Raw genomic sequence first — 23,096 nt, 5'->3', positions numbered from 1 at the left:
TATGAAACACATCTCTCTCTCTCTCTCTCTCTCTCTCTCTCTCTCTCTCTCTCTCATACACACACACTCTCTCTGTCTATCTCCCTCTCTGTCTCTCTCACTCTCTCACACGCTCTCTCTCTGTCTCTCCCTCTCTCTCTCTCTCTCTTTCTCACACACACTTTCACTCTCTCTCACTCTCTCTCTCTCTCACATACACACTCTTTCTCTTTCTCACACTCACTCACTTTCTCTCTCTCTCTCTCTCTCTCTCTCTCTCTCTCTCTCACACACACACACACTTTCATTCTCTCTCACACTGTCTCTCTCTCTCACACACTCTCTCTTTCCCACACTCACTCACTCTCTCTCTCACACACACACTTTCACTCTCTCTCACACTCTCTCTTCCCAAGTAGTTGAGCTGAAGGTAATGTATGAAACACATCTCTCTCTCTCTCTCTCTCTCTCTCTCTCTCTCTCTCTCACACACACACACTCTCTCTCTCTTTCTCTCTCTCTGTCTCTCTCACTCTCTCACACACTCTCTCTCTGTCTCTCCCTCTCTCTCTCTCTCTCTTTCTCACACTCACTCTCTTTCTCACACACACTTTCACTCTCTCTCACACTCTCGCTTTCTCTCTCTCTCTCTCTCTCTCTCTCATATACACACTCTTTCTTTTCTCACACTCACTCACTCACTCTCTCTCACACACACACTTTCATTCTCTCTCACACTGTCTCTCTCTCACTCTCTCTCTCTCTCTCTCTCTCTCTCCCTACCCCTCCCCGTATTTCCAGGCATAGTTTAATTTTATTGAAATGCTCCATTATGCTGCTGATTTTTCAAATAGTTGTAACTTAGTTAACTGAAATAACAAATACCAGTCTAAAAAAAAAGATAGAAATTTAATTCAATCATAGTGTTTTTTTTTTATTCATATCAAGCACTGGTTTTATGTTTTCTGTTTATATGAAATCAGATCTCAAAGAATTGAGTTTTGGATAGCTTCAGGGCCAGACTACCAGACCTGCTAACTAAGCACACAATATTAAAAGTCATCTTAGTTGTCTGAAATGACCCATCAAAGTGAAATTATGAACAAAATAAACAGCCTAAACTTTTTACATTTTTAAATAACTTTAAAATATAGGATGAATACATTTAAAAATTAATATTATTATGTAGCTTTTGAGGTTTATTTTTATGTATGATGTAAGCACAAACAAATCTTTAGGGAATATCATTATATTTCAATTATTTCATTAAAGGGTTTAACTTTTTAAGATATATGGGCTCGATCACAGATTTTACGCAATTTTGGTATTACATATATGGCGTGGCATACAAGTTACGCGCGTATTTTTCACCCTTCGGACGTATTTTTTTTACCCATAGACTAACATAGAACAGATGCGCAATTTGGTATCTAATATACAGCGTAAGGATTTACTCGCGCAGAATTCAGTAAATCTACTCCATTCTCATCTCGCTACAAATTGCAGGCGCAGCAACCCTTGCACTGACTAAAAAAGCAACATAATTCCCTGGAAGCCTTAACAAACACATACATTTAAGCAGCATCTCAAGGATAAAGGGACAGTATACTATGATATTGTTTTTTTAAGGTTTAGTTGTGTATTTGAAAGTTTGAAGCCACAACATAATCAAATGGATTGAGCTTGTAGGTACTTTATCACATTGTGGACATATACTTGCTTATTTACTTTAAATTTCTTCTCAAAACAATCAACAATACTTGGAGGAGAGAACAATGGGAAATCATAATTGTATTACCTTCATCTCTTTATATATGGGTTTATATATGAATTTTGAGTAGCATAATTACGTGTCGCATTTATTTGAAATCGCGATTCATTTTTACGAGTGTTAGCCTAATTTGCATAAAACTACTCTTTTTCTACACTTTCCGTGGACAAAATACTGGCGTAAGTTACTTGCGACGACTAAAATGTGTATTTTGCGCACATTTCAGAAGATCGCCAGTTTGTCCTACTTACAGTTTAGCATCTGACGGCGCAGTATATGTAATACCCCGATGTGCGAGGTGAAATTACGGGCGGCGCAGGTTCCCTCGCTTGCGCCGAAAACCTGTGCCGTATATGTGATCGCGCCCCATGTCTTTAAAAAGCCAAGAGATTCATGGGCAAAATACAGGTTAAATATACTAGAGTTTAAGTTGTCATTCAAACATATTTTAGTTGAAATATTTTTTATTGTGTTTAAATCAGTATAACAATTGGTATAACAGCAAATATATAAATGACATTCACCATGTCAAAAGTACAATAGACTTTTCAGTGTGATTCATATCTTTGGGAAATAGAAAGTGATAAAAAGAGAATAACATTATAAATATGACATCTCATGGTGATTGTCTCTCAACTTACTCTCCTCATGGACCAAAAATCACTAGTGGTCTATATAAAGTTCATAAGCCAGTCCTTGTTTGTGTCCCTGGGAGAAAAGGAAGCATATCCACTGAACGAGGCTCATTTTTGTGAATTGTGTTATCTCGCAGATTGTGGGGAGAAACATGAATATTTCAAGTATAACAATGAAGAAAAGCAAATCAAAAGGGAGACAACAAAAAACAAACTGATTTTCAATTTCTGCCGAACTCAGAGTTTTGTTTATTTCTGAAAGCTAGTATAGAGATAATTAAGTAATACATAGTTTAATGATCATAGGGAGGTTTCTCATAGTGTTGCCCTTTCTCATCATAGGCCTCTCTTACCCTCTCGTCTGTTGCCCCTCATATGTCTCTGTGTGTGATCCAGTAAAACCAAATCTGCTGAAAGCGTTCAGTAGTCCCCTGGATCCAGGATGCAGATTCTGACATAGCATAAATGTTGTTAATTTTATTAATCATTTCCAACCATGGCGGGGGGTTCCCACCTTCCAGTGCCTGGCGATACAGATCCTGGTGGCTGTGCATAGAATCTTAATGAATGTATTAATTGCAGGATTAAAGGGCCATAATACCCAAATGTTTAAACACTTGAAAGTGCTGCAGCATAGCTGTAAAAGGCTGACTAGAAAATATCACCTGAACATCTCTGTAAAAAAGGAAGATATTTTACCTCAAAAATTCCTCAGTAGCCATATCCCACTGTAAAGGACTTCTAAGCAGCAAATCAGTATGTCTGTCCCGGGACAGCGAAGGGAGTGAGTTTACGTGCACACTCATCTTATTTCCCAATTCAGTTGAAGGAAGTTTACTATGAAATCTCATGAGATCACAGTAAAATAGTTCATGACCTCAGCAGTGCTGATGCTGATTGGCTGCTGTTCATTTCTTCATATATTTTTTTAACCTGCAGCTGAGCAACAGCAGAGTATAACTTTTTACACAGAACTTACTCTGCTGAACTGAAGAAATTGTGAGGTAAAATATCTTCCTTTTTTACATAGAGATGCTCAGGTGATATTTTCCTGTCAGCTTTTTACAGTTTACTGCATCAGTTTCAAGTGATTTAGCATATGAGTATTATGTCTCTTTAAATGATTTCACATGTTTATTCAGTAGAGTTTGGGAGACTGATAGAAGGGTTCACCCAGTAGAGTGCCCAGCAAGTCAGATAGATTGTTCCAGATTATTTTAACTTTTGGGAATTTCCATCACATATGGATATAATCTCCTGGTTCCAAACAGGAGTGAAGTATCATCTAAAAGAGGTTTTGATACAGTTTTTACAGCACTTATCAGACCTTTACTAGAGTTTTAAAAGATCCCATCCCATTTATTTATGCTGTATTCCTTCCCTATGTTTTCTTCCCTTTATTTAAACATATTTTAAAGGGCAATTATAGTGCATGATATATATATATATACTCTAAGCATGTAATTTTAGCTCTAAAGACACTGGAAGGCTGTGTGCTTATTAACGCCTGTACACCCAGCACATAGTTAAAGGGACAGTAAAGTCCAAATTAAACTTTCATGATTCAGATAGGGCATGCCATTTTAAGCAACTTTCCAATTTTCTTGTATCATCAAATTTACTTGGTATTCTTAGTGGAAAGCTAAACCTAGGTAGGCTCAAATGCTAATTTCTAAGCCCTTGAAGGTCACCTCTTATCTGAACACATTTGACAGTTTTTCACAGCTAGATGGTGTTAGTTCATGTGTGCCATGTAGATAACATTGGGCTCATGTCAGTGGAGCTATTTAAGAGTCAGCTCTAATTGCCTGAAATGCAAGTCTGTCAAAAGATCTGAGATAAGGAGGCTGTCTGCAGAGGCTTAGATACAAGGTAATCACAAAGGTGAAAAGTATATTTCTATAACAGTGTTGACTATGCAAAACTGGGGAATGGTAAATAAAGAGATAATTTTTTTAAACAATAACATTTTGGTTGTTTACTGTCCCTTTAAAGTACCACTTTGGTGCCTCAGAGAATTGCTGGTACCCAATAGACGTTTCTGGTGAGCCAACTACAATGGTAGTCTCAAAATCCAGCTTTGTGATTGTCACTCTTGTTTGGCTCACTAACCTTGTACACACATTAAATTCTAAACTTAAACTCACTTGCATCATTTTAAACTTTTTTTTAAAATTTGGTTGTTATTATGTCATTTTTAACTTTCAGACAAGTCTAATATTTCCCAAAATGCTGATGCTCACATTTAAATAACATACGGCTATATTACGAGTTTTGCATTAGAGGCTATGCGGTGCTAACGTGCAGTTTTCTCTCACCGCTCACTTACCTGCAGCGCTGGTATTACAGGGTTTTACAAACCCGTTGTTAAAAGACAAGAAGTGAGCGTTGAGCAAAATTTTGCTCATTACCGCACTCCAATACCAGCGCTGCTTAAATCATCAGTGAGCTGGTCGTACGTGCTCGTGCATGATTTCCCCATAGGAATCAACGGGGAGAGTCGGCTGAGAAAAAGTCTAACGCCTACAAAAAACAGCGTAAAGCTCCTTAACGCAGCCCCATTGATTCCTATGATTCCTAAAACCCCTAATCTGCCGCCCCAAAAGTCGCCGCAACCTACCTACACTTATTAACCCCTAATCTTCCACCCCCAACGTCGCCGCCACTATAATAAACATATTAACCCTTAAACCGCCGCACTCCCGCCTTGCAAACATTAGTTAAATATTATTAACCCCTAATCTGCCATCCCTAACATCGACGTGACCTACCAACATTTATTAACCCCTAATCTGCCGCCCCCAACGTCGCCGCAACTATACTAAATGTATTAGCCCCTAAACCTAAGTCTAACCCTAACTCTAACACCCCCTAACTTAAATAGGATTACAATAAATGTAAAGAAAATTACTATCATTAATTATATTATTCCTATTTAAAAACTTACCTATAAAATAAAGCCTAAGCTAGCTACAATATAACTAATAGTTACATTGTAGCTAGTTTAGGATTTATTTTTATTTTACAGGCAGGTTTGTATTTATTTTAACTAGGTAGAATAGTTACTAAATAGTTATTAACTATTTAATAACTACCTAGCTAAAATAAATATAAACTCACCTGTAAAATAAAACCTAACACTACACTATAATTAAATAAATTAACTAAATTAACAACAATTAAATCAATTAAATTAGCTAAAGTACAAAAACAAACAAACAAACACTAAATTACAGAAAATAATAAACAAATTACAAGATATTTAAACTAATTACACCTAATCTAATAGCCCTATCAAAATAAAAAAAGCCCCCCCAAAATAAAAAAAAACCCTAGTCTAACCTAAACTACCAATAGCCCTTAAAAGGGCCCTTTGCGTGGCATTGCCCCAAAGTAATCAGCTTTTACCTGTAAAAAAAATTACAAACAACTCCCCCAACAGTAAAACCCACCACGCACACAACCAACCCCCCAAATAAAATACTATCTAAAAAAACCTAAACTCCCCATTGCCCTGAAAAGGGCATTTGGATGGGCATTGCCCTTAAAAGGGCAGTTAGCTCTTTTGCAAGTCCAAACCCTAACCTAAAAATAAAACCCACCCAATACACCCTTAAAAAAACCTAACACTAACCCCCTGAAGATCAACTTACCGGGAGAAGTCTTCATCCAAGCCGGGCCGAAGTCCTCAACGAAGCTGGGAGAAGTCTTCATCCAAGCCAGGCGAAGTGGTCCTCCAGAGTGGCAGAAGTCTTCATCCAGACGGCATCTTCTATCTTCATCCATCCGGCACAGAGCGGGTCCATCTTCAAGACATCCGACGCAGAGCATCCTCTTCATCCGACGACTAAAGACGAATGAAGGTACCTTTAAGTGATGTCAATCAAGATGGCGTCCCTTAGATTCAGATTGGCTGATAGAATTCTATCAGCCAATTGGAATTAAGGTAGAAAAAATCCTATTGGCTAATGCAATCAGCCAATAGGATTGAAGTTCAATCCTATTGGCTGATCCAATCAGCCAATAGGATTGAGCTCGCATTCTATTCTATTCTATTGGCTGTATTTAATAACTATTCTACCTAGTTAAAATAAATACAAACTTGCTTGTAAAATAAAAATAAATCCTAAAATAGCTACAATGTAACTATTAGTTATATTGTAACTAGCTTAGGGTTTATTTTATAGGTAAGTATTTAGTTTTAAATAGGAATAATGTAGTTAATGATAGTAATTTTCTTTAGATTTATTTAAATTATATTTAAGTTAGGGGGTGTTAGGGTTAGACTTAGATTTAGGGGTTAATAACTTTAATATAGTGGCGGAGATGTTGGGGGCGGCAGATTAGGGGTTAATAAACGTAGGTAGGTGGCGTCGATGTTAGGGACGGCAGATTAGGGGTTAATAATATTTAACTAATATTTGTGAGGTGGGAGTTTGGCGGTTTGGGGGTTAATATGTTTATTATAGTAGTGGCGACGTTGGGGGTGGCAGATTAGGGGTTAATAAGTGTAGGTAGGTGGTGGCGACATTGGGGGCGGCAGATTAGGGGTTAATAAATATAATGTAGGTGTCGGCGATGTTGGGGCAGCAGATTAGGGGTTCATAAATATAATGTAGGTGGCGGCGGTGTCCGGAGTGGCAGATTAGGGGTTAAAAATGTTATTTTAGTGTTTGCGATGCGGGGGGGGGGGGCCTCGGTTTAGGGGTTAATAGGTAGTTTATGGGTTTTAGTGTACTTTTTAGCACTTTAATTATGAGTTTTATGTTACGGCGTTGTACCATAAAACTCTTAACTACTGACTTTAGAATGCGTTAGGGATCTTGACAGGGTAGGGTGTACCACTCACTTTTTGGCCTCCCAGAACAGACTCGTAATACCGGCGCTATGGAAGTCCCATAGAAAAAAGACTTTACGAAGTTTGCGTAAGTCGTTTTGTTGTAAGGCCAAAGAAGTGTGCGGTGACCCTAAACCTTCAAGACTCGTAATAGCAGCGGGCATAAAAAAGCAGCGTTAGGACCTCCTTAACGCTGCTTTTTTACCCTAACGCACAACTCGTAATCTAGCCGATAGTAACATAGTAACATAGTAACATAGTAGATGCGGTTGAAATAAGACAGAAGTCCATTGAGTTCAACCTATACAAATCTTAATATACTCCAGTTTAGTTTAAATTAATCCCATTAAAAAGTTGACCCATTTAACACAAGCAATCATATCCCTGAATTCTGCTTCTAGCCAGAAATGTATCTAAACCATTTTTAAATGTATCCATTGGCATTTACTACCTCCTCGGATAATGAGTTCCACAATTTTATTACTCTTAAAGTGAAAAAACATTTACATTGTAGGAGATTAAATCTTCTTTCCTCCAGCCTTAAATTGTGACCTCTTGTCGCAAACAGTTTTCTTAGAATAAACAGAGCTTTTGTCATCTCTGTATATGGGCCTTGACTATATTTATATAAATTAATCATGTCACCTCTCAAGTGCCTTTTTTCTAGAGAACACAAACCCTATTTGGCTAACCTCTCCTTATAGCTTAAATTCTCTATTCCCCTTATTAGTTTTGTGGCCCTTCTCTGAAGTCTGCACTGTCTTTTTTTAACATCGGTCCCCAGAACTGCACTCCATACTCAAGGTGAGGTCTTACCAGGGATTTATATAGCTAAATGTAGCCACCAATCAGCAAGCGCTACCCAGGGTGCTGAATAAAAAAAAATGGTTCGGCTCCTAAGCTAACATTCCTGCCTTTTCAATTAAAGATACCAAGAAAATGAAGAAAACATGATAATAGGAGTAAATTAGAAAGTTGCTTACAATTACATGCTCTATCTGAATCATTAAATAAAAATGTTGCGTTTCAAATCCCTTTAAGGTTGATATTCATTTAAGATTTTTTATTCTCAAATAAAAATCTCCAAAGAAAATCTAAAGCTGAAAATGTGTAACACTGTCAAGATTCTAACATTTTGAATATTACAAATCCAAATATACTTTCAGTCCATCACAATGGTTAACACAAATATGTTTTTTTTTTAAAGAAATTGGTGGTGGAGAACATGGATGTGCTGGTGCAAATTCGATCTAACTTTAACAATGAGGAACTAATGCCATCTCTGCTAACTAAACTGAGCTGTAAGTTAAAGTAAACTATGATTTAGTATGCAAATATTTCTATAAAATAAATCTGATACTTAAGTACTAGAGTATTATTACATTCATGCTGAGTGTCCCAGTGCTGAGTATCATAATCCCACCACGAAGTATTGTTTAGAGCATCCTTGAAATTTCCAAAGGTAAAGTTCTGTTATTGTGTTATTTAAAGTCATGGGGGCTGATTTATCAAAGCGTCAATCTCGGCGCATTCGCTGGAGTCAATACGCTTGTCAGTGTGTCAAAAACACGCACGTCAAGTACGGCACAATGAGCATCGGACTGTTGATAAAAAAAAAAGAGTAATTGATGTTGCGGATATTCTGTTTTTTCCAACTTTATTTATACAATTTCATTACTGTCCATGAACAAGCCCATTTCTCTAAAGCTAATCTTTTATTTTTCATTTGTTAATGTCCAAGAAATAGCTATATTTATACCGGAACAAACAATAATATCTCATAGAAAGTTATTTTTCTATTTATATGTTATACAAAAAATCTGATATATGATATTTTCATATAAATTAATGTGTATTTGTATTTCTAGAAATCATGATATGCCTATTCTTTTTTTTAAAATGATTATTAATGTTAGAATTTGTACATTTATTTTTGCACTTACTTGTGTATATATATAAAGTTAGTGGGTTTTGCCCAATATTAGGATGTTAAAATATAACTAAGTGCAGAAAACAGCTAGATTACTATAACAAAAGAACAAATACCTATCTTATTGCCTATGGTGGATTTAATCTAATTTCAATGGTGCCAGCATATCCACTTATGTTGAGATTATAATAACTGACTGCAGATATGTTTGAAAGTCATGCGCAAGCTATGGGTTGAGATATATAGGAGATAAGATATTATTATATTGTAAGCAGGCTAGCATAAAAGGTTCTGTTTGTTCCCCATAGGAAACTATTGTTCTTGTTTGCTGTATAAACGTTGCCATCATAGTGGTCAAAGATTGAGCTATCTATATATAGGTGTATATTTAACAATTCTATCAAGTGGATATAGATATGGGGTTAAAATAGTTGCATGCTGGTACATTTAGAAGGGTGTAAATTGTAAACACTCATCCAAACATAAGTCATAAGTAGTGATGTCGCGAACCTAAAATTTTTTGAATTCAATAGGCAGGCGAACTTTAAAACCTACAAGGACTCTTTCTGGCCACAATAGTGATGGAAAAGTTGTTTCAAGGGTACTAACACCTGGACTGTTGCATGCTGGAGGGGGATCCCTGGCAAAACTCCCATGGAAAATTACATAGTTGATGCAGAGTCTGCTTTTAAGCCATAATGGGTCTAAATCAACTAACATTCCCAAAGTGGCTGTCTCAAAACATCCCGGACAGAAGATAGGTTGATAGTGATAGATAGGATAGATAGATATACATAGATTGATAGTTAGATAGAATCGATAGAAGAGAAATAGATAGATTTGTTAGATATATAATTACCCTAATAAATTCTAATAATCAAACATGCGTTCTTGGACCCAACTAGCTTGTGTTAATTAGTACTTTTCTTAGCACTTTAATCCCTGTTCCCCCCCCCCCCCTATCGGGGGAGTTCTATATGGCCTGCCAGATTACCCTGAAAAATTATAATAATAAGACATGTGGTCTGCTACATATTTTAACGAGGTTGTGTTTTAAGTACTACCATTCTTAGCACTTTAATCTCTGTAACTCCCTCTATTTGGTGAGGTCTATACGGCCTGGATGATTACCCATACAAAATATAATAATAAGACATCTGCTCTTGGTCTGCGACCCATGGTAACTATGTTGTGTTAATTAGTAATGTCCTTCGCATTTTAATAGCTGTTACTCATACTCACCGTATCGTGGAGGTCTATATGGCCTGCATGATTACCCTTACAAAATATAACAACCAAACATATGCTCTGGGACCCATGGTAAATAGGTTGTGTTAAGTAGTACTGTTCTTTGCATTTTCATACCTGTTACAACACCAATTGGTGGCAGGTCTATCTGGCCTTCATGATTAGCTGCACCCAAACCCCAAAAAAAGCCGAGTGGTCTTAGACTAACACCCATGGCTAACTCGGTTGTTTCAATTAGTACTATTCTTATCACTTTCATCCCTGTTACGGGCGGTCTACATGGCCATCATGATTAGCCAAACAAAATACTACAATCCAACCTTTGCTCAGTCTTCATAGGCCCTTCATTGTCTGTATTTTGATAGTACAGTAATTATTATTTTTATAGCTGATACAACACCAAATGGTGGCAGCTCTATATGGCCTGCATGATTAGCCGCACCCAATACAAAAATAAATCCAAGCGGTCTTGGATTAACACCCATGGCTAACTCTGTTGTTTCAAGTAGTACTATTCTTAGCACTTTCATCTCATCATCCCTGTTACTTCCAGGACTCTCGGTGGTGGTGGTCTACATGGCCATCATGATTAGCCTAACCAAATACTACAATCCAACCTTGGCTAAGTCTTCCTAAGGCCCTTCATTGGCTGTATTTTGGTAGTACTGTTCTTATTAGTTTAATAGCTGATACGACACCGAATGTTGTCAGCTTTATATGGCCTGCATGAATAGCCGCACCCAAAGCCAAAAAAAGGCAAAGCGGTTTTGCACTAACACCCATGGCTAACTCTGTTGTTTCAAGTTCTACTATTCTTAGCTCTTTCATCTCATCATCCCTGTTACTTCCAGGATTCTCGGTGGTGGTGGTCTACATGGCCATCATGATTAGCCTAACCAAATACTACAATCCAACCTTGGCTCAGTCTTCCTAAGGCCCTTCATTGGCTGTATTTTGGTAATACTGTTCTTATTAGTTTAATAGCTGATACAACACCGAATGTTGTCAGCTCTATATGGCCTGCATGAATAGCCGCACCCAAAGCCAAAAAAAAGCCAAGCGGTTTTGCACTAACACCCATGGCTAACTCTGTTGTTTCAAGTTCTACTATTCTTAGCTCTTTCATCTCATCCCTGTTATTTCCAGGACTCTCGGTGGTGGTGGTCTACATGGCCATCATGATTAGCCTAACCAAATACTACAATCCAACCTTGGCTCAGTCTTCCTAAGGCCCTTCTTTGGCTGTATTTTGGTAGTACTGTCATCCTTTTGAATAATAGATTACAGGAAAGGCATTGATTTTAGAATCCCAGAGATCATTTATATGACCCGTGAAATAAAAATAAAAATTCATTAGATACCCGTTACACAATTATTTATCCTTAGGCCTTTTTAATACGAGGGTCCCGGAGCCTCAAACGAAACAACAGCATGAAAGAGGAGATATATCATCCTTTTGAATAATAGATTACAAGAAAGGCATTGATTTTAGAAACCCACAGATCATTATTTGCAACCGTGAAATTAGAAAAAAACATTGATTAGACACCCGTGACACTTATTTATGCTCAGGCCTTTTTAATACGAGGGTCCCGGAGCCTCAACCGAAACAACAGCATGAAAGAGGAGATATGTCATCCTTTTGCATAAAAGATTACAGTAAAGGCATTGATTTTAGAAACCCACAGATCATTATTTGCAACCGTGAAATAGAAAAAAACATTGATTACACACCCGTGACACTTATTTATCCTCAGGCCTTTTTAATACGAGGGTCCCGGAGCCTCAACCGAAACAACAGCATGAAAGAGGAGATATGTCATCCTTTTGAATAAAAGATTACAGTAAAGGCATTGATTTTAGAAACCCACAGATCATTATTTGCAACCGTTAAATTAGAAAAAAACATTGATTAGACAGCCGTGACACTTATTTATGCTCAGGCCTTTTTAATACGAGGGTCCCGGAGCCTCAACCGAAACAACAGCATGAAAGAGGAGATATATCATCCTTTTGAATAAAAGATTACAGTAAAGGCATTGATTTTAGAAACCCACAGATCATTATTTGCAACCGTGAAATTAGAAAAAAACATTGATTACACACCCGTGACACTTATTTATGCTCAGGCCTTTTTAATACGAGGGTCCCGGAGCCTCAACCGAAACAACAGCATGAAAGAGGAGATATGTCATCCTTTTGAATAAAAGATTACAGGAAAGGCATTGATTTTAGAAACCCACAGATCATGATTTGCAACCGTTAAATTAGAAAAAAACATTGATTAGATACCTGTGACACTTATTTATGCTCAGGCCTTTTTAATACGAGGGCCCCGGAGCCTCAACCGAAACAACAGCATGAAAGAGGCGATATGTCATCCTTTTGAATAAAAGATTACAGTAAAGGCATTGATTTTAGAAACCCACAGATCATTTATATGACCCGTGTAATAGAAAAAAACATTCATTAGACACCGGTTACACTTATTTATCCTCAGGCCTTGTTAATACGAGGGTCCCGGAGCTGCAACCGAAACAACAGCATGAAAGAGGACATATGTCATCCTTTTGAATTATAGATTACAGGAAAGGCATTGATTTTAGAAACACTGAGATAATTACTTGCAACCGGGAAATAAAAAAAAACATTGAACAGACACCCAGTACACTTTATTATCCATAGGCCTTTTCAGCAGAGGCTCCAGGACCCTCAACAAAAACAAGAGCAGGGAGCTGGGCATAGGAGTACAATGGAGTGTGACAATAATAATCTGAAGGTGAAGATTGCATAGTTGTGGCATTTTAATTTTGTTATCGTGGGAATTTAGTACTTGCAATGACCTTGCTCTGGTGAATCCATATTGCAAATGTGTTATTTAAGGCACTGTTTGTCTATTTTTTTGAATATCAGCATTTGGTAAATGAAGCTCAACTTAAGGCTGGTGAGAAACGATCTTTCTTCTGGCTGTTTGCAAATGTTGTGGCTCTGGACAAACATGTGAATAAGGGGCCATCAGCCATATTCTGCACGCAACCCCTTTGATGATTGACGATAAACATGTGTCACCTGCAAGCAGAGCTCGTTACTTCTGTCTAAATCATCTTCCTGGTATGGACAGGCCACTGTTTCCCACAGCAATTACGAATTTTGAAATACAAGATTGTCTTGAGTATGGTAGGAAACCAAAGTTTATTTAATTCTGTACTATCTATCACCACAAAAAATGAACTTCTTGAAGCAACGAAAATGCCAGCAATTTCATGTGCTTATGGATGACAAGGACGTCCTGTCCTGTGGTGCACAGAGATGGAGACGATTTTTGCCCTCCCTGTACACTACCCAGATGTCTCAAACATCACCAGAAACACAATACAGCCACTCTTGTGAAGTTCCTGGAGTGTTCCGGTAGCCATCTCTTTGCGCTCCTAAAGGAATACTTTATCAGTGTTTTTGTATACATCCGACAACAGCTTCGGAGACTGTGGTGACGCACATGTTATTTACTGTTGTTCCAGCTGTGGCAATATCAATTGGCATGAAAAATTTAAGATTTGTGGGTTGGGGAGCCTATAGCTGTTGCAGTAGGACGTGTGTTTGAGGAGCTCCAGGTCTTACAAGTTACTTTGGAGTTAGTTTTCAACCTTAATTTAATTTTCTTTTTGGGATTCATAGTCACACTTTCTGGGGCTATCCAAGAGGAGCCTGGTAAAAGCACTAGTAGTCACCCCTTATATCAACGGGTACGGAGACCTGTTTTTTGCATTTCCAATATTGCGCCGTACCCCAAACTAATCCTGAATGAAAAAAAAAAAATTAAAATTTGGACTAGTGACGCACATTTTATGCACGCTGTGGCAATTGCAATTTGCAATAAAAATAATCTGCTAACAACAACCACTACCTACGACCACACCTGACTCCTGAAGTCATGCTTAAGTTATTAAGTCAAGTTAAATAAAAAAAAAAATTTTTAATGCTCAGCAGAGGCTCCAGGACCCTCGACAAAACCAGCAGCAGGAAAGAGGACATATGGCATCCTTTTGAAAAAATGATTATAGGAAAGGCATTGATTTCAGAAACACAGAGATCATTAGTTGCAAACGGTAAATAGAAAATAACATTGATTAGACACCCAGTACACTTATTTTTCATTAGGCCTTTTTAATAAGATTAAGAGGCTCCCGGAGCCTCAACAGAAACAACAGCATTAAAAAGTACATATGGCATCCTTGTGAATAATAGATTACAGGAAAGGCATTGATTTTAGAAACCTGTGGATAATTTTCTGCAACCATGAAATCTAAAAAAACATAGATTAGACACCCAGTACACTTCTTTATCCTTAGGCCTTTTAAGCATAGGCTCCAGGACCCTCAACAAAACCAGCAGCAGGAAAGAGGACATATGGCATACTTTTGTAAATTAGATTACAGGAAAGGCATTGATTTTAGAAACACAGAGATCATTTATATGACCAGTGAAATAGAAAAAAAAAAATGATTGGACACCCAGTACATTTCTTTATCCTTAGTCCTTTTTAATACGAGGGTCCCGGAGTCTCAACAGAAACAACAGCATGAAAGAGGACATATGTCATCCTTTTGAATAATAGATTACAGGAAAGGCATTGATTTTAGAATCCCACAGATCATTTATATGACCCGTGAAATAGAAAAAAACATTGATTAGACACCCAGTACACTTATTTATCCATAGGCCTTTTTAGCAGAGGCTCCAGGACCCTCAACAAAAACAAGAGCAGGGAGGTGGGCATTAGAGTACAATGGAGTGTGACAATAATAATGTGAAGGGGAAGATTGCGGAGTTGTGTCATTTTAATTTTGTTATTGTGGGAAATACTTGCAATGACCTTGCTCTGGTGAATCCATATTGCAAATGTGTTTTTTAAGGCACTGTTTGTCTATTTTTTGAATATCAGCATTTGGTAATTAAAGCTCAACTTAAGGTTGGTGAGAACCGACCTCTCTTCTGGCTGTTTGCAAATGTTGTTGCTCTGGACAAACATGTGAATAAGGGGCCATCAGCCATATTCTGCACGCAACCCCTTTGATGATTGACGATAAACATGTGTCATCTGCAATCAGAGCCCGTTACTTCTGTCTAAATCATCTTCCTGCTATGGACAGCCCACTGTTTCCCACAGCAAGTCCGAAGCTTGAACTACAAGATTGTCTTGAGTATGGTAGGAAACCAAAGTTTATTTAATTCTGTACTATCACCACAAAAACTGAACTTCTTGAAGCAACGAAAATGCCAGCAATTTCATGTGCTTATGGATGACAAGGACGTCCTGTCCTGTGGTGCACAGAGATGGAGAGGATTTTTGCCCTCCCTGTACACTACCCAGATGTCTACAACATCACCAGAAACACAAGACAGCCACTTTTGTGAAGTTCCTGGAGTGTTCCAGTAGCCATCTCTTTTCGCCCCAAAAGGAATTCTTTATTGTTGTTTTTGTATACATCCGACAATAGCTTCGGAGACTGTGGTGACGCACATGTTAGTTACTGTTGTTCCAGCTGTGGCAATATCAATTGGCATTAAAAAGGTAAGGTTTGGGTGGGCGGAGCCTATACATGTTGCGGTAGGACGTGTGTTTGAGGAGCTCCAGGTCTTACAATTTACTTAGGAGTAATTTTTCAACCTTAATTTAATTTTCTTTTTGGGATTCATACTCACACTTTCTGGGGCTATCCAAGAGGAGCCTGGTAAAAGCACTAGTAGTCACCCCTTATATCAACGGGTACGGAGACCTGTTTTTTGCATTTCCAATATTGCGCCGTACCCCAAACTAATCCTGAATGAAAAAAAAAAAATTAAAATTTGGACTAGTGACGCACATTTTATGCACGCTGTGGCAATTGCAATTTGCAATAAAAATAATCTGCTAACAACAACCACTACCTACGACCACACCTGACTCCTGAAGTCATGCTTCAGTTATTAAGTCAAGTTAAATAAAACAAATTTTTCTTTATTATGCGCAGCAGAGGCTCCAGGACCGTCGACAAAACCAGCAGCAGGAAAGAGGACATATGGCATCCTTTTGAAAAAATGATTATAGGAAAGGCATTGATTTCAGAAACACAGAGATCATTAGTTGCAACCGGTAAATCGAAAAAAACATTGATTAGACAACCAGTACACTTACTTTTCATTAGGCCTTTTTAATAAGAGGCTCCCGGAGCCTCAACCGAAACAACAGCATCAAAAAGTACATATGGCATCCTTGTGAATAATAGATTACTGGAAAGGCATTGATTTTAGAAACCCGTGGATAATTTTTTGCAAACGTGAAATCTAAAAAAACATAGATTATACACCCAGTACACTTCTTTATCCTTAGGCCTTTTTAGAAGAGTCTCCCGTAGCCTCAACAGAAACAACAGCATGAAAGAGGACATATGGCATCCTTGTGACTAATAGATTACAGGAAAGGCATTGATTTTAGAAACCCAGAGATAATTTGTTGCAACCGGGAAATCTAAAAAAAAATGGATTAGACAACCAGGACACTTATTTATCCTTAGACCTTAGTAGCAGAGGCTCCAGGACCCTCAACAAAACCAGCAGCAGTAAAGAGGACATATGGCATCCTTTAGAAAAATAGATTTCTGGAAAGGCATTGATTTTAGAAACCCATAGAAATTTTTTTTAAAATGGAAATTTGAATAAAAAAAATGATTCGATGGACAGCCAGTACACCTCTTTCTCCTTAGGCATTTTTATAAGAGGGTCCTGGACCCTCAAAAAAAACACCAGCAGGAAAGAGGACATATGGCATACTTTTGAACAATAGAGTACAGCAAAGGCATTTATTTTAGAAACCCATAGATAATTTTTTGCAAATGGAAATTTGAATCAAAAAAATGATTCGATGGACACCCAGTACACCTCTTTCTCCTTAGGCCTTTTTATAAGAGGGTCCTGGACACTCAAAAAAAACACCAGCAGGAAAGAGGACGTATGGCATCCTTTTGAACAATAGAGTACAGGTACGGCATTGATTTTACAAAACCAGAGATAATTTTGGTCAAATGAGAAATAGAAAATAAAAATGAGTGGACACCCAGTACACCTCTTTCACCTTAGGCCTTTTTATAAGAGTGTCCAGGACCCTCAAACAAAATACCAGCAGGAAAGAGAACATATGGCATACTTTGGAACAATAGAGTACTGGTACGGCATTGATTTGTGAAACCCACAGATAATTGTTTGTAAAAGTGAAATAGCCCCAAAAACCATGCTTGGACTCCCACTCCAGGTCGTTCTCCTTCAGCTTTTTTATAAGAGGGTCCAGCACCCTCAACAGAAACAACTGCAGGAAACACCACCACATATGCCATCCTTTTGCACAAGCGAGTACAGGTATGGCATCCATTTTAGAAACCCAAAGATAATTGAGAGGAACCAGGAACATTTTTCTAAAAACTGGATGGGGCACCCATTACTACAGGTCGTTCTCCTTCAGCCTTTTTATATCATGGGCCACGACCCGCAACAGGCACAACAGCATGAAACACAACATATGCCACCCTTTTGCACAATAGAGTACAGGTATGGCATAGATGGAACACGGAGATAATTTAGAGCAACCAAGAGACGGATAAAGATGCTTGGTCGGTCCTACTCTTTCAAATTTGTTGCATTTTGCGTTCAATTGAATGGTCCACCGGATATGAGTGGTGTGTAAAGTTGTACAATTCATAACAGTTTAATCACTAGTGTTATGTGCCTTATTTTTTTTATTTGAGTTTTGTACCCACAGAGATGCAGCAGAGGCCAGAAAAATTAGGAATGTACAAATGACTGAAAAATTGGGGTATTGTTGTAGCAACTGCTGTAGCAGCGGCCAGAAAAATCGATGTTTGTAAAACATTTATAAAGTGCCCTAAAAGCTTGTGGCTTGAACACTAGTTGTTGGCAGATAAGTCAAGCAAGTCCTTTATAACCAAAAAAAAAGGCCAGCCTGTGTACCAGTTGTAGCCCAAGCCAGCTCATATCATCATCAGTAGTTTTTTTCAAATGTATCGCCCAATGTCAGTCCCTTCGGGATCCAGCCCTCATTCATTTTTATAAAAGTGAGATAGTCAAGGCTTTTTTGACCTAGGCGACTTCTCTTCTCAGTGACAAAACCTCCTGCTGCACTAAAAGTCCTTTCGGACAGGACACTTGAAGCGGGGCAGGCCAGAAGTTCCATTGCAAATTGGGATAGCTCAGGCCACAAGTCCAGCCTGCACACCCAGTAGTCAAGGGGTCCATCGCTCCTGAGAGTGTCGAGATCCGCAGTTAAAGCTAGGTAGTCTGCTACCTGTCTAAGGCTGGATCCCGAAAGGCTCTGATGGTGCATGGGAGTTAAAAAGGTACGCATGTCCTCCATCAACAAGACATCAGGAAAGTGCCCGGTCCTTGCTGCCGTGGTCGTGGGAGGAGGAGAATTAATTTAATCTCTTCCCCTGTTACATTCCCGTGGTGCTGTGACATCACCCTTATATGCTGTGTAAAGCATAGTTTTTAATTTATTATGAAAATGCTAAATCCTTTCCGACTTGCGGGAATTTGGTAACATTTCAGGCACTTTATGCTTATACCGGGGTCGAGGAGCGTGGACACCCAGTACAGTCCTTCAGCTTTTTTATACGAGGGTCCCTCAACAGGCACGACAGCATGAAAGAACCCATTTGAACAAGGTTGGATGCTGAGCTAATCATGTCTCGTTCCTCCTCCTCACTGATCTCACTGATGGTATCTTCTTCCCCCCAGCCACGTACAACACCACGGGTACCAGAGAGGTGACAACAACGAGCACCCTGGGATGACTGTTGTGCTCGGTCTTCCTCCTCCTCATCCTCCCCAAAGCCACATTCCTCCTCTGACTCCTCTTCCTCACAATCCTCTCCCTGCGTTGCCACAGGTCCAGCAAGCAATGCTGATTCGGCTGTTTGCGGGGGTGATGGACACCACAACTCTCCCGCTTCCTCTTCACGCTCATCTACTGCCTGATCCAGCACTCTTCGCAGGGCACGCTCCAGGAAGAAAACAAATGGTATGATGTCACTGATGGTGCCTTCGGTGTGACTGACAAGGTTTGTCACCTCCTCAAAAGGACGCATGAGCCTACAGGCATTGTGCATGAGCGTCCAGTAATTTGGCAAAAATATCCCCAGCTCCCCAGAGGCTGTCCTAGCACCCTGGTCATACAAATACTCATTAACAGCTTTTTCTTGTTGGAGCAGGCGGTCAAACATTAGGAGTGTTGAATTCCACCGTGTTGGGCTGTCGCAAATCAAGCGCCTCACTGGCAGGTTGTTTCGACGCTGGATATCAGACAAGTGCGCCATGGCCGTGTAGGAATGCCTGAAATGGCCACACACCTTCCTGGACTGCTTCAGGACGTCCTGTAAGCCTGGGTACTTATGGACAAATCGTTGTACAATTAGATTACACACATGTGCCATGCACGGCACATGTGTCAACTTGCCCAATTTCAATGCCGCCACCAAATTACTTCCATTGTCAGAAACAACCTTGCCAATCTCCAGTTGGTGCGGAGTCAGCCACTGATCCACCTGTGCGTTCAGGGTGGTCAGGAGTGCTGGTGCGGTGTGACTCTCCGCTTTCAGGCAAGTAAACCCCAAGACGGCGTGACACTGCCGTACCGGGATGTAGCATAGTACCTGGGGAGCTGGGGGGGGTGCCATAGATGTGGAGCAAGACGCAGAAGTTGAAGAGGACTCAGCCGAGGAAGAGGTTATGGAAGAGGATGGAGTAGGAGGAGTAGAGGAGGTAGCAGCAGGCCTGCCTGCAAGTTGTGGCGGTGTCACCAACTCTTCTGCAGAGCCACGCATTCCATGCTTGTCAGAAGTCAGCAGGTTTACCCAATGCGCAGTGTAGGTGATATACCTGCCCTGACCATGCTTTGCAGACCAGCTATCCGTGGTCATATGGACCCTTGCCCCAACGCTGTGTGCCAGACATGCCATAACTTCCTTTCTCACAACAGAGTACAGGTTTGGGATTGCCTTTTGTGAAAATAAATTTCTGCCAGGTACCTTCCACTGCGGTGTCCCAATAGATACAAATTTTTTGAAAGCATCAGACTCCACCAGCTTGTATGGTAAAAGCTGGCGGGCTAAGAGTTCAGACAAGCCAGCTGTCAGACACCGGACAAGGGGGTGACTTTGAGAAATTGGCTTCTTACGCTCAAACATGTCCTTGACAGACACCTGACTGTGGGCAGATGACCAGGAACTGCTACGTAAGAGAGACTGAGAGGAGGATGGTTGAGAGGGGTCAAGGAGGAGGAGGAGGGCGGCTTTCACTTTGTGTGCTGCTTCTACTCATGTGTTCTTCCCATCGGCCTTTGTGATGGGAGACCATGTGCCTTCGCAAAGCAGTTGTACCTAGGTGGCTGTTGGACTTCCCACGACTCAGTTTCTTTTAGCACAGGTTGCAAATGGCATCGCTGTTGTCAGAGGCAGACACACAAAAAAAATGCCACACTGCTGAGCTCTGCGATGACGGCATTCTGGTGGTGGCAACAGCATGCGTTGATGGGCTTCGGCGGGCTGTCTGGCTGACCCCTGGTGACGATGCATGCTGTCTGACTGTGCCACTAGCTCCTTGAGACGACCTCCCCGTGCTTCCAAATCGTCTCCTCCTCCTCCTCTCTGTCTCCCCATCTGAACTTTCCCCCTCTTTTTCTTCTCTTCTAGCAGGCACCCACGTGACATCCACCGACACATCATCATCAACCGCTTCACTTGTATCTGAAACATCAAGAAAGGAAGCAGCAGCGGGTACAACATCATCATCATCATCATCACACCGTACCTCCATGTCGGTAATGCTGCCTGACTGAGACTGATCACTATTATCTACATCCTCTGTCAATGATGGTTGCGCATCACTCATTTCTTCCAAATGATGTGTCAATAACTCCTGTGACAGATCAAGTGAAGCGGCTGTGGTGCTAGTGTTGGTGGTGGCGACAGGCGGCGGAATGGCACTGGTCACTTGAGACCTGCCCAAAGCACAGCTGGGCTTAGATGGTGCGTCAAGGTTAGGAGGACTAGCAGAGGAAGCTGAAGAAGATTGGGTTTCCTGTGTTAGCCATTCAACTAGGTCCTCCTCAGAAGTTTTTGCATCCCCCCTGGCACCTGGCGTCTGAACAATGTGCATATTTGTAGGGTCTAAAGGAATCACAGCACCACGACCATGACCAAGGAACCTGCGGGGTGGCCTGCCTCTGCCTGTCATTTTTTTTTAAATGGACACTAACAATACTATTACACCAATTGAGTGGTGGCACTGTGAAAGTGGGCACAGTATACGCTGTGAGACTGACAACAACAAAAAAGACAGATGTTTTAAAAATCACAAATTGTTAATTTTTTGAAATATTACTAGTACTGTGGCAACAAATATGATTGTTTGGCACTATTTGGCAAATGGGCCTGTCTGGCACACACGCTGGGAGAAAGGAAACTGCAATTCAATGGCACTAGGAGGCTGAAGAATCACAGTCAAAACAGTTATGATTAAAAAAAATTCCAATCCTGTTACAATAAATATGAGTGGTGGCACTAATTGGCTAGTTGGGACTGGCACACAGGCAGGCAGGCAGGATGCAAATGCAATTCAAGGGCACTAGTAGACTGCAGATTGACAGTCAAAACAGTGTTGATTGACAAATTTTGCAATACTGTTAAAAGAAATATGATTGCTAGCACTAATTGGATAGTTGGGCCTGGCACACAGGCTGGCAGGCAGTAGAAAAGTGCAATTCAATGGCACAAGCAAAATGAGGATTAAGATCAACAATCAAGATTTTTTTAATTTTAATTAGTAACTATACTGTGACAACAATTAGGATTGGTGTAAATAGTTGGCAAGACGGCCTGGCACAAAAGGATGGCAGGCAGGAGGTAGATGCAATTCAAGGACACTAGGAGACTGATTAATGACAGTCAAAACAGTGATGATTGACAATTTTTGCAATACTGTTAAAAGAAATATGATTGCTGACAACAATTGGCTAGGTGGGCCTGGCTCACAGCAGGCTGCAAGGCAGGAGGAAAGTGCTATTCAATGGCACCAGCAAAATGAGGATTCAAATCACAGCAACTATTACCAAAAATATTAATTTTTAATTATTAGAATACTGTCACAACAAATATGATTGGTGTAAATATTTTTTAAGTAGGCCTGGCACACAGGCTTGGAAGGCTGTAGAAAAGTGCTATTCTAGGGCACGAGCAAACTGAGGATTAAGATCATCAACAATAAAGATTTTTTTAATTGTAATTAGTAACTATACTGTGACAAAAAATTAGGATTGGTGAAAATAGTTGGAAAAACGGCCTGGCACAAAAGGATGGCAGGCAGGAGGTAGATGCAATTCAAGGACACTAGGAGACTGATTACTGACAGTCTAAACAGTGATGATTGACAATTTTTGCAATACTGTTAACAGAAATATGATTGCTGACAACAATTGGCTAGGTGGGCCTGGCTCAAAGCAGGCTGCAAGGCAGGAGGAAAGTGCTATTCAATGGCACCAGCAAACTGAGGATTCAAATCACAGCAACTATTGCCAAAAATTTTAATTTTTAATTATTAGAATACTGTCACAACAAATAGGATTGGTGTAAATATTTTTCAAGTAGGCCT

General features: G+C 39.8%; 1 protein-coding gene across 1 annotated transcript in view; it reads left to right on the top strand.

Annotated features, from left to right (window-relative positions):
• NCKAP1L (NCK associated protein 1 like) overlaps positions 1–23,096 on the top strand; it is a 605,812-nt gene that overhangs the window by 369,428 nt on the left and 213,288 nt on the right. Inside the window, exon 24 of the mRNA XM_053708267.1 lies at positions 8,430–8,523. Coding sequence (XP_053564242.1) covers positions 8,430–8,523 — 94 coding nt within the window. The remainder of the gene's footprint in view (positions 1–8,429; positions 8,524–23,096) is intronic.

Source organism: Bombina bombina, chromosome 3 (genome assembly GCF_027579735.1).
Source record: "Bombina bombina isolate aBomBom1 chromosome 3, aBomBom1.pri, whole genome shotgun sequence".
In the NCBI taxonomy this organism is placed as follows: domain Eukaryota; kingdom Metazoa; phylum Chordata; class Amphibia; order Anura; family Bombinatoridae; genus Bombina; species Bombina bombina.
Note: the sequence above shows the minus strand (reverse complement) of the source record. Positions and strands in the feature narration are given on the sequence as shown.